The 15,117-nt window shown below is 48.6% G+C and overlaps 1 protein-coding gene and 1 long non-coding RNA gene across 2 annotated transcripts; one reads left to right on the top strand and one right to left on the bottom strand.

Annotated features, from left to right (window-relative positions):
- Positions 1 to 738: 738 nt before the first annotated feature.
- LOC309845440 (uncharacterized protein) lies at positions 739 to 7,451 on the bottom strand. Its single transcript, XM_082693410.1, has 2 exons — positions 3,039 to 7,451; positions 739 to 2,008 (listed from the first exon to the last, which is right to left on the bottom strand). The coding sequence occupies exon 1, from the start codon at positions 4,018 to 4,020 to the stop codon at positions 3,259 to 3,261; it is 762 nt and encodes a 253-aa protein (XP_082549536.1). The 5' UTR covers positions 4,021 to 7,451; the 3' UTR covers positions 739 to 2,008; positions 3,039 to 3,258.
- LOC309845442 lies at positions 2,376 to 14,777 on the top strand. The gene is made up of 3 exons (XR_014301299.1): positions 2,376 to 2,463; positions 10,319 to 12,874; positions 12,905 to 14,777. It is a non-coding gene; the product is annotated as an uncharacterized lncRNA (long non-coding RNA).
- The last annotated feature ends 340 nt before the right edge of the window (positions 14,778 to 15,117 follow it).

The following is a 15,117-nucleotide window of genomic DNA, read 5'->3' as shown; positions in this document are numbered from 1 at the left end:
TGCAGATGTCAGTTTCCAAGTCTGTCCAATGAAGACTTGAATCCTATGGCCTCTGAGGCCTCTTCTACTATGAAAATGGTATTTTTTTTCATAAATTGTCTGAAATTGCAGAGCTAGCGGTTAGTGGTCGATTAGGGATATTATGAGAGAATGCCTTTTGATGCTAGGCGAATTCTCCCACACCATGTTCTCTTTGCGGACAATGGGACCCGCTAACATTGATTAGCTGTCCCCACCCGCCGTGCCCGTGCTAGTGACGCACAGGCCCACTGAGGAATACCTGCTCACCGTCCATCCTCCTCCCACGGTCTCAGTCTCAAAGTATTTAGGTTTCAGTTCCACACACACTTACCAGGAGCTGACACCACCCCTGCTCTGAGAAGATGCTCCTGTTGATTTAACCTGATCAATATTTTCTGTTCTCCAGGTGACAGTCACTGGTTGGTCTAGGGCTGGGCCCAGGCCCAAAAGGTCCAACAACCAGGGTGAACTGAAGGGTTCTGGGTTGGATGCAGGAACGGATGTGTACTCTCTCCTACCGGATATAAATCAGGAAGCACTGTCTTCATTGCTTCTGGCAGCCTCTCTATGGCCCCAAGGGGAAGGCACAGGATTCTTGTTTGGGCCAGTAGTTTCCAGCAGCTAAATTCTGAGATGTCTATATCCCTAATCACTGAACAGTCAACACAGGCAAAGATTGATGAGGTCATTGAGACCCAGAGAGTTAGTAGACTTTGCCAGGCTCGCACTGCCTGTTTGGGGAGGTGAGGGTTAGATTTCAATGCTCCACCAATGGACCCAGGGTTCTCCTGGACTCAGCAAGTACAGAATGCACCCCAGTACAAAGATTCTTCAGAAAAAATCAGTTTTATTTACTGAACAGACTAAAGAAGTACACGTGAATGGAGGAAGGGGAAACTAGAAGGTGCTTCCTTCTCCTCTGCTCTCCTGCCTAAGACAGAAAGACCACGGGCTCCAGCTGAGCGTGCTGGTAACACTGAACCAGATAATCCTTCCCTTCCCCCACCCCAAACTTCTGTCAAGCAAAAAGTGTCTGCGACTGCCCCAAAGGAAGAAGGCGTTGCCTGCCAAGTATCTGCCTACCTGAGGTCAGGGTGAGGGCAAGGCAGTGAGGACAAGCTGTGAGCAGCTAGAAAAGCGATGGGCACAAGGCCTTGATTCTCACTCTCCTTGTCAAAGAATAGCCAGAAATAAAGCACACAAGAAACCCAAAACATTTACAAACAGAATAGCTGTTTTCAACTCTCACTTACAGGTGTTGTCTACACAATTTTGGCAGAATCAGACAGGGACAGTCTGTCTGGTTAGTCCATTTGATCACAGAAAACATACCATTCACTTACTCATCAAGGACTTAAGTACCTACCCTATGTCCTAGAGACGAGCTCACATCCTAATGGTGAAGGGCAGGTGAAGGGCAACGTGGTGTGACCAGTAAATCAACAAGATGATTTCAAACTGCTCCAGCTCTGAAGGAAACACAGTGATACGGTCAGATAGGAGGGGCCACACTTTAGTCAGAAACGCCTCCCTAGAGTGACACCGGAGCTAAGCCACGTGAGTCTGAAGGAAAGCAAATCTAGGCAGGTCGGGAAACAACAGCAAGTGCAAAGGCCCCGTGGCAAAAAGTACTTGGCAGAAAGGCGGTCATCCTGCCTGGAGAGCAGTGAGGTTAAGCTGGAGAGGATCCTATAGGGGAGGGCCTTGGGGGACACGGCGGGGGCTTTGTCCGGTGCCAGCGCAGCTGGAAATACCAGTCCGCCACTCTTCTGCGGATGTGAATGAGCCAGGACGGATTCTCCCAATGGACCTCCGGTGTCTGACCCGGCTTGGAGTGTGAGATCTCCCACTCCAATGGCCTTGGGGAACGGGACTTGGTTTCCTCATTTAAATAATCGAGGGTCTGGACCCAGAAGACCTGCGTGGGGATTAGCTCCAAACCTCGGCGTTGAGTCAGGGGCGACCACTTCCAAATCCCGCACAGATTCTGGAAGCACACGAAATTGGAACTGTGAGCAGAACACTGCACGAGCAATCGGGGTGGGCACCTGGCTCCCCCGAGGGTCGGGAAACCCCTCGCCGCCCTGCGCTCTCCCTCCCGGGTCTGGGCGGACCTGCGAGCCCCGGCTCGTCCTCCGTCCGCGAGCGCAGAGCCACCCCGCGGCGGTACGACACTCCCCGCCCCCCGCCCCGCAGCGCCGCGCGGTCGCGCCCCCGGGCAGAGCGCGGGCGGGGGCGGGGCCGCGAGGGAGCGGGCGGAATGGAGCAGCGGGGCGGGGCGCGGGACGCGCGCGGAAGCCCCGACCGCTGGACCCCGGGACGAAAGCTGGGGAAGGCGCTGCCGGCCTCCGGCGCGCGGAGGAGGGAGCCGCGCAGGGACGCCGCGAGGTGGCAGAGGGCAGGAGGCGAGCGAGCGGGCAGCGCAGGGCGCGGGGCCCCGGGGTAGGCGGAGCAGCGGCGGGCGCGTCGCGGGGCTCGGCTCCCGGGGCGACGCAGGGGAGGCACGAAATGCTGGGCGGGGAGGAGACACGAGGGACACGAGCCGGACTTGGACGACGGAGCGCGGCCACGGGGGACCCCGTACGGCCGTCGCGCCGAGCGGCCGGCCCAGGCTGGCTCCTCAGGAGGGGCCGCGGGAAGGGGGTGGGGCGCCGGGCGGGAGGCCAATGGGAGCGCGAGCCAGGACGGGGCGGGGCGTCGGCCGGCTGGAGGCCAATGTTGGGGAAGGGGGCCGCGTAGAGCCGGGGGCGGGGCGCCGGGCGGTTTGAGGCCAATGGGGGAGGTAAAGAAGAGGGGGGCGGGGTGCCAGGCTGCTCAAGGCCAATTGGAATGAGGTAGAAGGGGGCGGGGCGACGGGCGACGCGAGGCCAATGGGAACATGAGCTGGGGCGGGGGCGGTGCGCCAGGGGGCGATAGGGCCAATGAGAGGCTGAGCCGGGGCCGCGGGCGGCCGTCCCGGCCGGCGCCTGGGGAGACGGACCCGGAAGGCGGTGGGGGCGGGGAGCCGGGCTGACAACCTGTCAAATCCACTTTGGGGCGAACTAGGTCACGCGCCTCCGAGAGTCAGGGCGCCCCCGCCCTGCGAGGCCCGGCGGGTGGCCCGCGGGCCCGGCCCGGCTGCTTCCTCTTCCTGCTGGCGTGGGGGCGGGGCGGGCGCCGGGACACCTGCCTCCCGGGCCCTGCGGCGGCCGCTCGCTCTCCCCCTGCTCGCCGGGGCTCCTCCGCCCGGGCCCTGCTTCAGACGGCCGGGCCCACCGCGGCCCCGCCCGAACGGCCCTCCAAAGTTGAGGACGCCGCACGCCGCTGCTCGCTGGCTGGGGACGGTGGCGCGGTGCGCGCGGTCCCCACGGGCCCGCGTGTGCGGAAGCCGGCGGCCGGCGCACTACTTGGCGCGGAAGGAGCCGCGGGCGGAGGGATCCCGCGCGCCGGCGGGGGGTGGGCGCGTCGTGGGGCGCGTCGTGGGGCGGGGGGAGGCGGCGGCCCCAGCCCGGCCCCGCGGCGAGGTGCGCGCCGCACGCCCGCGCCGCCCGCGCCGCCCCCGCCGCCCCGCGGCAGCCGGGTCACCTGCTCCCGCCGGGGAGACAGCCGGCGGCCGGCGGCCGGGGGCGGCGCTTTGTGTGTCTGGTGCGGCGGGTGGAAGGGGAGGGCTCCCCGGTCGGTCGGGCCGCTGCGGGGGCTTGAGCTCCGACGCGGAGTTCCCAGTGGTTCCGGGCGAACGAAAGAAAGAAAAGCGTCCGTTAGACGTGAGCACTGCACAGGTCCCGGGGACCGTGCATGCGCTCCGGCGTCCCCCGTGGGGGTTTCGGCCTGCGCCAGTGCGCGGACCGCACGTCCGTCCTCTTCAATATGGAGCCCTAATAGGGCTGTAGCCGCCGCTTGCAGGGCCGCTTGCAGGGCCGCTTGCAGGGCCGCTTGCAGGGCCGCTTGCAGGGCCGCTTGCAGGGCCGCTTGCAGGGCCGCTTGCAGGGCTTCAAGATGGATGTTGGTGCAGCGTCGCATCAGCGGTGCTCACGTTAACGGAGCGAGTCTCTGCCCCGTCACTGCTCAGTGCACATTTGCGTAGAACTTTTCCGTGGAATGGGTAGTAAAGACAACGCGTTGTTTAATTTTTACTACTTGGCCATTCAAATTATGTTAATTTCCCCCAGAACTAGGTGATGCATTGTTTTAAATAACAATGACCAACTCCTCCTCTACCCCCAGATTGTAGGGAACCCAAGGGTAAAATGTAGATTAAAAACGTTAAAATTTGAACGCAGAATTTAAATCATTGACATAGTAATTATTTGAAATGCTTCTTTGTAATACTGTAGTGAACTGGAACAAATAAAAACACTTCGTTTTCATTCAAATATTTCTTTAAGCAAATAGAGTATTTGTTAAATATATGCAAGCATTCTGCTTAAACGTTTGCATGTGTCTATATGGGAAGCATTGTGCTCAAACATTTTTATTACTTTACCCAATGCGTATTTCATCAGTGAAATGATTGTATTTCCCTTTAAAGTCTAGCTTTTAATTAAATGCGTTTTAGCTACCGCTTTGAGAAGAAAGCAATATACTATATCATCTGTGTATAGAGTATGCAGATACCACTTTTTTACATTTAGGAGAAACATGGTCATGAAGAAAAAACTGGATAAAGTAAAATGTTCTTTAAATTCAATATAAACAAGAGCTTACTCGTTAATTAGCCATAGGACTGTAATACTGAACTACCGTATTACTCTGTAACACAGTATTACCAATAAAAGTGGGGATAGATGTCCAACCTTTTTATGTAAATTAAAATCGAACAAAGCAACAAAAGACCTTTTATATGTTTTGTTGTAGCGAATTCTTTACTGCCAGCTAATTTTCCAAATTGAGTAGTTCTCTATTTTGACCAGTTGGCAATCCAGCACTGTGAGCAGCTCTTAGCCCTCACTGGGGAGGTTAAAAAAAAAAGTATCTTTTCCTACTGCAAAAAGTTTTGTTATCAATTTCCACTTAAAGATGTTTTCTTTTTGTTATTCTTCTAATGCTAATTAATACTCACTAAAAAGACAATAAAACCACAAGTGCTTTCCTTTAACAAATAGATGACGAGATTGTAAGTAACAAAGTCAACACTCAATTTAGGATTGAGTTGCATATCTTCACACAAAAATTGCATGCTGGAATTTAGCCATTATATATATTACATTAATAAGTAAAAATGGAGATTTTAAAATTTAAACAAAGTGCAATACAAAAAGTATCTTGCTACTTTGGAGTCTATTTTCATTCTTTTAACGAAGGGTTTAAAACTGTTTCTTAAAATGAGTGAGATGATGTTTCATGTCTTTTTTTTAAACTTCTGATTTCATAAAAAAGCTAGCTCCTTCCATTTCTCTCTTCAAATATGAAAATCAGAAACATTCTGCATTAATTATTTCTTTTGTTGTATCCCTTGCTAGCAAATTCTTTTGGAATAGATTTGGGAAATTAATTAGCTTTATAAATGGAGTTACTGTTTTGCCTAAACACTTCATGTATAATTCCTTACGGGAGGATTCTTCTAATTCTCTACCAGAATGTCTTGGCACAATTTAATTTCTCAGATGGTATTGCACTTCCGGGACTAGAAGAAAAGAGCAGGCCCCCTCTCTACTTCTTGTGGGGAGGAGGGAGGGGGGCTTTACCCGAGGATAAAGACATCCCCATGGCAGCTTAGCCGGGGCTGCGTAATTGGAAATTCAGTTTGGACCAAAAGACCAAAAGGGGTAAAAGAGTCTATGAATGGGAAATAAATACGCCTTGAGTTAAAAGTTGCAAACCAGTGGTCTGCAGATGTGTTTGTTGGCCTCTCACAATGTTTAGAGGTTTTTTAAAATTAGTTTACAAGATTTCAAAAATGGGACAGTTTGGATAAAAATACAGAATGGTAGCTTCTCTTGAAAAGGAGCAGACATGGCTTATTTCTTGCCTGGTTACGTGCTGCTGTAGCCGACCAGCTGCTGCCCCCTTTAGACACGGCACACACTCTGTACACCAGTCTCAATGCAATCATTCATCTTTAGCCAGCTGGCCACGAAAGGAATCTGTGTTTGGGCATACCTGCTCCAGGTTCTATAAAATTGTGAAAGACTTCATCACAGAGAGAAGGTAGGCTTAGGAAAAAGAGATGATCCTGTTTCTAAGTAAATACAATGAGCTCAGAATTGGAAAGTTATTGTAATTATAGATGGCAACTGGATGTATCCCATTATTTCTTTTATCAGTCCCTTGGCATAAGAAAAGGTGAAGTTGTATCAAAGAGGGAAAAAATGTTTTAAAAAAGGAAAAAAAATGTTTTTATGCTGTACTTTCCACTTGGAAAGGCACTGCCTTGATTCAAATGAGTATCACTGGAAATCCTGGCTAATGGAACCCAGGAATAGTAGTCAACTGTACAATGTTGTGCAAGAAGGGATTCCCTGAAAGGCTACAAGATAATAGCGATGACAATGATGATGACAATGTCTTGACATTATTGAGCAGCAACTGTGTGTTGGACATTGTTCCAAGTGCTATCTGAACTATGTCTCGTTGTTATATCTTACTTACGAACTCACTTCTACCCCACTTTCCTTTTCTTCTGGTAGCTACCCTGAACTTTCTAAAATTCAGGCATGAGGTGAGTGCTGTAATTCGCTGTATCTTAAGATGGCACTGACCTTTGGCCTTACTGGTTCTGAGTGTCTGGATTTTTCTCTGTGGCCTTTCCCTGAATGTACCCCAAGCTTGTCCTCTCTCAGGCCTCTTCCTGTCACAGTCTGTTTGTCTTTTCCTGCTGGCATCACCCTTCTCACCTCAGCAAGAAACACTCTTGGGCAGAGAATAGAGAGAATCAGCCAAGACAGGCAACAAATGAGGCAGGAAGAAAAAGATGAAAGAGAGAGGAGTAAGATGGATAGCAGGCACTAAGGACAGGGAAATGGAGATGGACACAAAGACAGCCACCTCCTGTCCTCCTGTTCTCTCCTCCCCATCAGCTGTATCCTCAAACTCAACAACAAAGCCCAGTGAGAACAGCTGCACACTAGAAATTTCCAAGTTTGTGTCCAGATGGATTATGTGTTTAATGATTGTTGGGAGTGTGAAGTAGACCAGCTCTGCGGTTACATGCAGGTGGAGTCCAGATACATCTACAGGGGAAGTTTCAATAAAACGTGTACCTTCGTATGATAGAATATTTATGAGCTTTTTATTTTTTTAAGATTTTATTTATTTATCAGAGAAAGAGAGACAGCAAGAGAGGGAACACAAGCAGGTGGAGTGGGAAAGGGAGAAGCGGGCTCCCCGCTGAGCAGAGAGCCCGATGTGTGGCTCGATCCCAGAACTCTGAGATCATGACCTGAGTCGAAGGCAGATAGATGCTTAAGTGACTGAGCCACCCAGGCATCCTTAAGAGGTGTGTGTGTGTGTGTGTGTGTCAATATTTATTTATTTATTAGCATGAGTGTGCACGAGTGCATTTGAATATGCATTTGAATATGCATATGTGTGGGAGCAGGGCAGAGGGAGAGGGAGAGAATCTCTAGCATACCCCCCACTGAGTGCAGAGCCTGCTGAGGGGCTTCATCTCCCATTCCCGAGATCAAAACCTCGGCCGAAACCAAGAGTCAGATGCCTCAACTGAGCTACCCAGGACCTCCTATGAGAGTTTTAATAAGATGGTTCAAGGGATGCTTGGGTGGCTCAGTCAGTTAAGCATCTGCCTTCAACTCAGGTCATGATCTCAGGGTCTTGGGATCCAGCCCCATATCAGGCTCCCTGCTCGGGGAGCCTCCACTGCTCCCTCTGCTTGTGGTTTCTTGGTCAAATAAATAAAATCTTTAAAAAAACAAAAACAAAAAACACACAAGGGGCACCTGGGTGGCTCAGATGGTTAAGCATCTGCCTTCCACTCAGGTCATCATCCCAGGGTCCTAGGATCAAGTCCCGCATTAGGCTCCCTGCTCAGTGGGGAGTCTGCTTTTCCCTCTCCCTCTGCTGCTCCCCCTGCTTGTATTCTCCCACTGTTTCTGGTGAATAAAAAATTAAACCTTTAAAAAAAGTAAAAAAAAAAAAAAGATGGCTCAATATCATATTAGATGAAGAAAAAGCAATGTGTATTTATATATATAAACATATTTAGGAGTTAAAATATTGCTTTAGTTTTTAATTGGTTAAAATATTATATGAATTTATTTAAAAGGCTAGAAGAAAATATGGCAAAATCGTGGTGGTTCTGGATTTCCAAAAATGCTCTAGTGATCATAAAGTACTTATCTAATCAAAATAAGATAAAATAATTATGGACCAGGGGGAAAAACTAAAAATCAAGCTGAGGATGTACATACTGAGTTTTAGTTCTATGAAAGAAATGAAAAATTATACTATAGCTACAGATGTTCCCATCTCCAGATTTCGAAAATGTTTTTCAACTATCTCAAGGGGACTTGGAGCAAGAAAGGACAGATGGCTGAGTGGAGCCAACTTCCAGTGCTAGAAAAGTAACACAGAGTACTGTTGTGCTGATGCCACACCTGTGGTAGCCACTTTGAGCAAAGAAGAATGGCACACACGGTTTCCCCTCCTGCTGCACGTAGAGTATAGCAGTCCTCTCTGTGCAGGAAGGAAAAGTATACACTCCAGAGCATCTAAGAAGGTATATCAGTTTCCTAGAGCTGCCAAAACAAAGTGCCACAGATTGAGGCTTAAACAGCCACAGTTTATTTTCTCAAGGTTCCAGTGGCTGAAAGTCTGGGATCAAGGTATGTATGGGGTTGGCTTCTTCTGGAGCCTCTCTCCTTAGCTTGTGGTGGTTGCCTTTTTGCTGTGTTCTCACATGGATTCTCCTCTGTCTGTGTCCTGATCTTTTCTTTTCTTTTTTTTTTTTTTAAGATTTTTAAAATTTATTTGACAGAGAGAGATCACAAGTAGGCAGAGAGGCAGGAAGAGAGAGAGAGAGGAGGAAGCAGGATCCCTGCCCAGCAGAGAGCCCGATGTGGGGCTTGATCCCAGGACCCTGAGATCATGACCTGAGCCGAAGGCAGAGGCTTAACCCACTGAACCACCCAGGTGCCCCGTCCTGATCTTTTCTTATGAGGATACCAATCCTATTGGATTAAGATTGACCCTAATGACCTCATTTTTTTTTAAAGATTTTATTCATTTATTTGACAGACAGAGATCACAAGTAGGCAGAGAGGCAGGCAGAGAGAGGAGGAAGCAGGCTCCCTGCTGAGCAGAGAGCCCGATGTGGGGCTTGATCCCAGGACCCTGGGATCATGACCTGAGCCGAAGGCAGAGGCTTTAACCCACTGCGCCACCCAGGCACCCCCCTAAAGGCCTCATTTTAACTTAATTACTTCTTTAAAGACCTTAAATCCAAACATAGTCACATTCTGAGGCTCTGAGTGTTGGGACTTCAGCATGAATTTTGGGGATACAGCCCATAACAGGGTGAGGAACTGGCTCGAGAAGGTGGTTTTTTGAGTGTAATAATACTGATCAAGGGCATCTGGATGGCACAGTCGGTTAAGTGTTGTACTGCTGGATTTGGCTCTGGTCATGATCTTAGGGTCATGAGATCGAGCCCCACATCAGCCTCCACACCCAGCATGACTCTGCTTGAGATTCTCTCTCCCTTTCCCTCTGTCTTTCCCCCCACCCTGTGCATTTGCTCTCTCTAAAATAAATAAATCTTAAAAAAAAAAAAAAGAATGTTGATCAAGATACTTGGGATGGACATTCAGTTGCTGGGTTACTTGTGAGAGATGTACTGTGACTGGACAGGCAGACAGCTTTCAAAAGGGTACAGTAGAACTGGTAAAAGTGTAGTTAGCTATGTTTCCAGAAACTTTTGGCCATTTGGCTCTATTTACATTTTGCCTGATTGAAGAAAACCATCTTAAGGCTTACCTCTAGATTGGGACTTTTTCTAGCAGTGTCATGAAAATTTATGTAAAGATTATTAGAACTGAAGAAGATTAAGAGAATAGAAGATCTGTTAAATAGCCTAAATGAGCTTTTTGTGACTCTCCTTTTATTTAGATACATGAATTCCATCATGCTGGCCTGGGGAGATCTATTAGAAAGTAAATTTATATCAGCAGCCAACAACTGCATTTCAAGAACCAATGTCTGAATGCCCAAATGTAAAGAATGATATGGGTCCTCAGGCATTTCTTTCCTTGCCTCTATGGGAAAATGGAGTAGTCGTTGGAAGGTGATCTAAAAAATGAGGACAAGTATAGCGATAGCAAACAACGACAACACAAATCTCAATCTGCCTTGGCTTTCACTACAGTCGGAGAATTCTGAACTTGAGCCAGAGAACTCTATTTCGTTCTGCAGCAGGCTCCCGTCCCTTTGGAAAAGGTGAGGGTACATATGATGAATAAATAATATCATCATATTTTGCTTCAGTAGAAAAAAACCTGCGTGTGCAAGCAACAATCTCTTCCTTGTTTCAATATTAAATTGCCTAGTTGGACTAAAGCAAACCCTTAAAAACAAGAAAACTGCTTGGCATCCATATCAGTTAGTATAAACACAAAGGAAATCAATCAACATGAACGAATGACATTGAGTCAACTTTGACTTTCTTTCCCACTGTACTTCTTTTTACTTAGGCTTCCTGGGAATTAAATTTTGGGAATCCCTGAGGCTCAGAAAGCTCAAAGGAGTCAATGGACTGAGTTATGTGCCCCTTGCCCCCAGATTCGTAGGTTGAAGCCCTAAGCGCCAACGAGACCGTGTCTGCAGCTGGAGCCTTTGGGACGTGACCAAAGCTGAACAAGGTCATAAAGAGGAGCCCTGATCTTGTAGAATTAGTGTCCTTTGTAAGAGACACCAGAAAGCTTGCTCTCCCCTGACATGATGGGACAAGCAAGATGGCGGCCTTCTGAAAGCCAGGAAGTCAGCTGTCACCTGATGCCTGGTCAGTCAGCACCTGATCCCAGACTCCACAGCTGTGAGGAAATGTCTGGTGGGTAGGTCACCCAATGTATGGTATGGCAGCCCAAGCTGACTGGTTCCAGTGACCAGTCTACACACCTGTCTCCTGTTCATTTTCCGGGTCTTCATTACCTGTCATTACCTATTTTCTGAAGAAATGACACCCAGTTACCCCCAGGCTACAATAAGCTCCCTTTCTCTGTGTGTCACAGCATGTTTGTTTTTCTTATTTTTATTTTTTTTAAGATTTATTTATCTTAGGGATGCTTGGGTGTCTCAGTCAGTTAAGCATCCCATTCCTGGTTTCAGATTAGGTCATGATCTCAGGATCCTGGGAGCGAGCCCCGTGTTGGGATCCCTGCTCAGCAGAGAGTCTGCTTCAGTCTCCCTCTCTCTCTGGCCTTCCCCCTGCTCATACTCTATCTCCCTCTAAAGTAAGTGGATAAATCTTTTTATTTTTTTAAAGACGTAGCAAGTTATTTGTAACATAGGTCAAGCTATTAACCTACTGCTTCAGGAAGCTAAGGTTACGTTAGCATGATGTGGTCCAAATCCTCGGTTTGAATTGGTTCTCTGTCATTAAAAACAGGCTCAAACTGGATAGAAAGGAAAATCTGCTCAAAGTCTGGTCACAGGTTCCACTTGTTAATAGTTGATGATGGTGAACAAGCAGAACATATGACAGTTTCACCATGGGAAGGGTTCAGAGCGTGGACCTAGGAAACGTACTCTCCAGCTGGGATTCTACGATGACCAGTGGTGTGCCCTCGGCTAATCACTTACCATTTTTCACACTTCAACTGTCTGCTGGTAAGGTGAGCGTGCACGGGTGCCTGCCATACATGCTTCTCTCCGGTGGGGTTCAGGAGGCTGAAACAAGATTAAGGTAGTTTTAAAATCTCATAGCAATGAAAAAAATGTGGATTTAAGGGATATAGTTGATGTACAAATTTTTATATATTTAATGCATATAATTTGAGTTTGGACACGTGCATATGCCTGTGAAACCATCCCCATAAGCAAGGTATCCATCACCTCCAAAAGTTTCCCCTCTGCCTCCCTGTGCATGTGTGTATGTATGTGTGTTTGCATGTTTGTTAAAAATATTGAACATGAAATCTACGCTTTAACCAAAAAAAATTTATTGACGTATAGTTGACACACGGAATAGAAATCTACATCAATGTGGGGCACCACTGAAATCTTGACTTTGTGACCTGGGTCCCAAAGAAAGGGCACCAATGTCCCTTTGGATGACAGAAGTGGATGAGATGCTGGCACCTTTCATGGTGCTTTTCATGACTGTACCCAGGTCAGCCTTCAGCAAAACTGACCAGTCTTTTATCAGCTGTGATCGGCTTCACTCTCAATCATTACATGGGCAGAACTGGCTCTTAGTTCTTAGTACGTCAGCGCGCCAAAAGGCTCCTCCCCACCCTTGGAGGGGAAGGTGGGGGCAAGTAGAGCTCCTTCTCCCTAGCCAAAGAGGGCGCCCTCCCTTCAGAACCTGCTCTCTTCAGAAACTGCCCTACCAGAAAAATAATAAAGGTGTTTGCCCATGAAGAAATCACTTTGGAAGAGTGACGACAGCCGAGTCTGGCCACATCCTCCAACACAGCAATGGGAAAGTTAGCCAGGAGGAACCAAGTGGAGGCTTGTTCAGCTAGGGCTGGTAAGCTGACTCAAAGCCCACAGACCACTCACAGGCCGGTGTCTTCTCAAATACAAGTGAATTCTGATCTGCAAGGTCAAACCCAATAACCGGTTGAGTTTCTTTTTCCTATTTTTTTTCTGAGAGGTTAATTCATTCCCGGTGCCCTAGCCTTTCCTGGTCAATGTACCTAGCAATCTCTGTAGTCAACCCCACCACATCTTCAGAAAAGTGTGTGTGTGTGTGTGTGTGTGTGTGTGTGTGTGTGTGTGTGTGTGTTTTGAGGGATGGTATAATGTTTTGGTAAAGCCAATCCAGGACAGATGCCAAAGAGGTCCAAGTTGGGAGTTTAATTATGTAAGTGTATAACTGGCCACTTCCTATATTCTACTATATTCTACTTTTCCTAACATAAGTATACAAATCCTCAAAGTGAGAGAGAAGTAAATTAAGGAAGGAAGATTGGAGGGAAGAAGGGAGGAAGTTCAAGTGTTAAACATTAAAATGGCCTACTTTCTTTTTAAAAAGACTTTTAATTTATTTATTTGAGAGAGAGTCAGAGAAAGAGAGAGAGAGCATAGAGGGGGAGGGAGAAGCAGGCTCCCCCCGAGCAGGGATCCTGACTCAAGACTCGATCCCAGGACCCCGAGATCATGACCTGAGCCGGAGACAGACCCTTAGCCACCCAGGCACTCCAAAATGGCCTTTCTTGAGTCCCTACTTGCAGATACTCTCAGGTGTCTCTGTCTGTGTTCCATAACAGTTTTATAAATTACCATTTGCTAAATACCCACCCTGTTTTCAAACATGACTCAGAGCAGCTATTTTCTTCTTCTTCTTCTTTTTTTTAAGATTTTATTTATTTATTGGACAGACAGATACCACAAGTAGGCAGAGAGGCAGGCAGAGAGAGGGGGGAAGCAGACTCCTAACCGAGCAGAGAGCCCGATGCGGGGCTCGATCCCAGGACCCCGGGACCATGACCCGAGCCGAAGGCAGAGGCTTTAACCCACTGAGCCACCCAGGCGCCCCTGGAGCAGCTATTTTCAACTGTCACCTCTACATGGTGAGTTCTTCGATCTACATTTCTCAGTTAACCTCGACCACTCCTGGTCTGTATTTCCGTTACTTACTGGGCATGTCCATCTGGAAGTTCCACCTTCCAGGCTCCCTGGACTCACTGGGCCCAGAAGACTTTATGCTTCCTTGCAAACTCATTTCTCCTGTGCTCCCTGTTTCTCTTCATGCTTGGACATTGGACACTCTGGTTACCTCGGCTCTCGGTAGGTCCGTCTCAGCTCAGCTGCATGCAGGAATAGCATGGGGCAGGAGGGGAGTCTTACATAAGCATGCATGGGCCTCACTTGGAATCTTGAGGGTGAGAGCCAGCCTTCCCCAGTTTAAAAGCTCCTTAGGGGATTCAGTCTTGCAGCCAAGCTTGAGAACCACTTCTCCAGGCCTTGGGGCATCTCGGACTCTTCCGGATGCAAGCTGGCCGTCACAGGGCTGGTCTGTGACTTACCCCTAAAATATCTCGGGGACCCATCGCCTCCTTTCTGACCCTGTGTTCTCCCCTTGGCTTAAGCACCATTAAAGCAACTCTTGGCCTCTCATTTTCTCCCTTTCTACTCATGCCAGACAGATTCTCCCTCTTGTCTGGTTCTGAACATATGAACCCTCATTTCAAAACCCTCCCAGCGGCCATGTGCCTCGGTCCTGGTTATGCGGGCCCATGGCCAGGTGCTAGCTCTCTCCGCCAGGTTCATACCCACCACCCCCCGTAAGAAACGTTAGGACAGCCCGGACAAACTTGCTTGCCCTTCCTCCTATCTGCCGCCACCCTTCCTGCCTCTGTGCCTTTGCACACACAGTCTCTGCTCCCTTTCTTCTGTGCTGCACATGTCTGCCTCCCAGGCTTTCACGAAGGGCCGCCCCTCATCTTTCCAGCTGGGAGCAGTGTCCTTCTCCTCGGAAATGTGTTCAGACTTCTATGTTCTCTGTCAGAGAACCACTGCAGGGAAAACAGTTTACAAATTAACGGATTCTTGTTCTGCATTTCCTTTAGTAGTCAAAACTAGTTACTTGCTTTACGAGGACAGGGGTGCTCAAGATTGAGTAACGCTAAGGATCACCTGGGGAACTCATTTAAAATGCATATTCCTGGGGCGACTGGGTGGCTCAGTGGATTAAGCCGCTGCCTTTGGCTCAGGTCATGATCTCAGGGTCCTGGGATCGGGTCCCGCATCGAGCTCTCTGCTCGGCAGGGAGCTTGCTTCCCTCTCTCTCTCTCTCTCTCTCTCTGGCTGCCTCTCTGTCTACTTGTGATTTCTCTCTGTCAAATAAATAAATCTTTAAAAAAAAAATGCATATTCCTGGCTAATTTCCAGAGAGTCTCAAAATGCAAGAACGAATGCTCTAGCAGAAGCTCCCCACCCTGCAAGGTTTTCCAGATGGTGCTCCTGTGACCGTACTCGGAGAAATGCTCAGATGGGTGGTTC

Source organism: Mustela nivalis, assembly GCF_964662115.1.
Source record: "Mustela nivalis genome assembly, chromosome: 12".
NCBI lineage: Eukaryota > Metazoa > Chordata > Mammalia > Carnivora > Mustelidae > Mustela > Mustela nivalis.
Note: the sequence above shows the minus strand (reverse complement) of the source record. Positions and strands in the feature narration are given on the sequence as shown.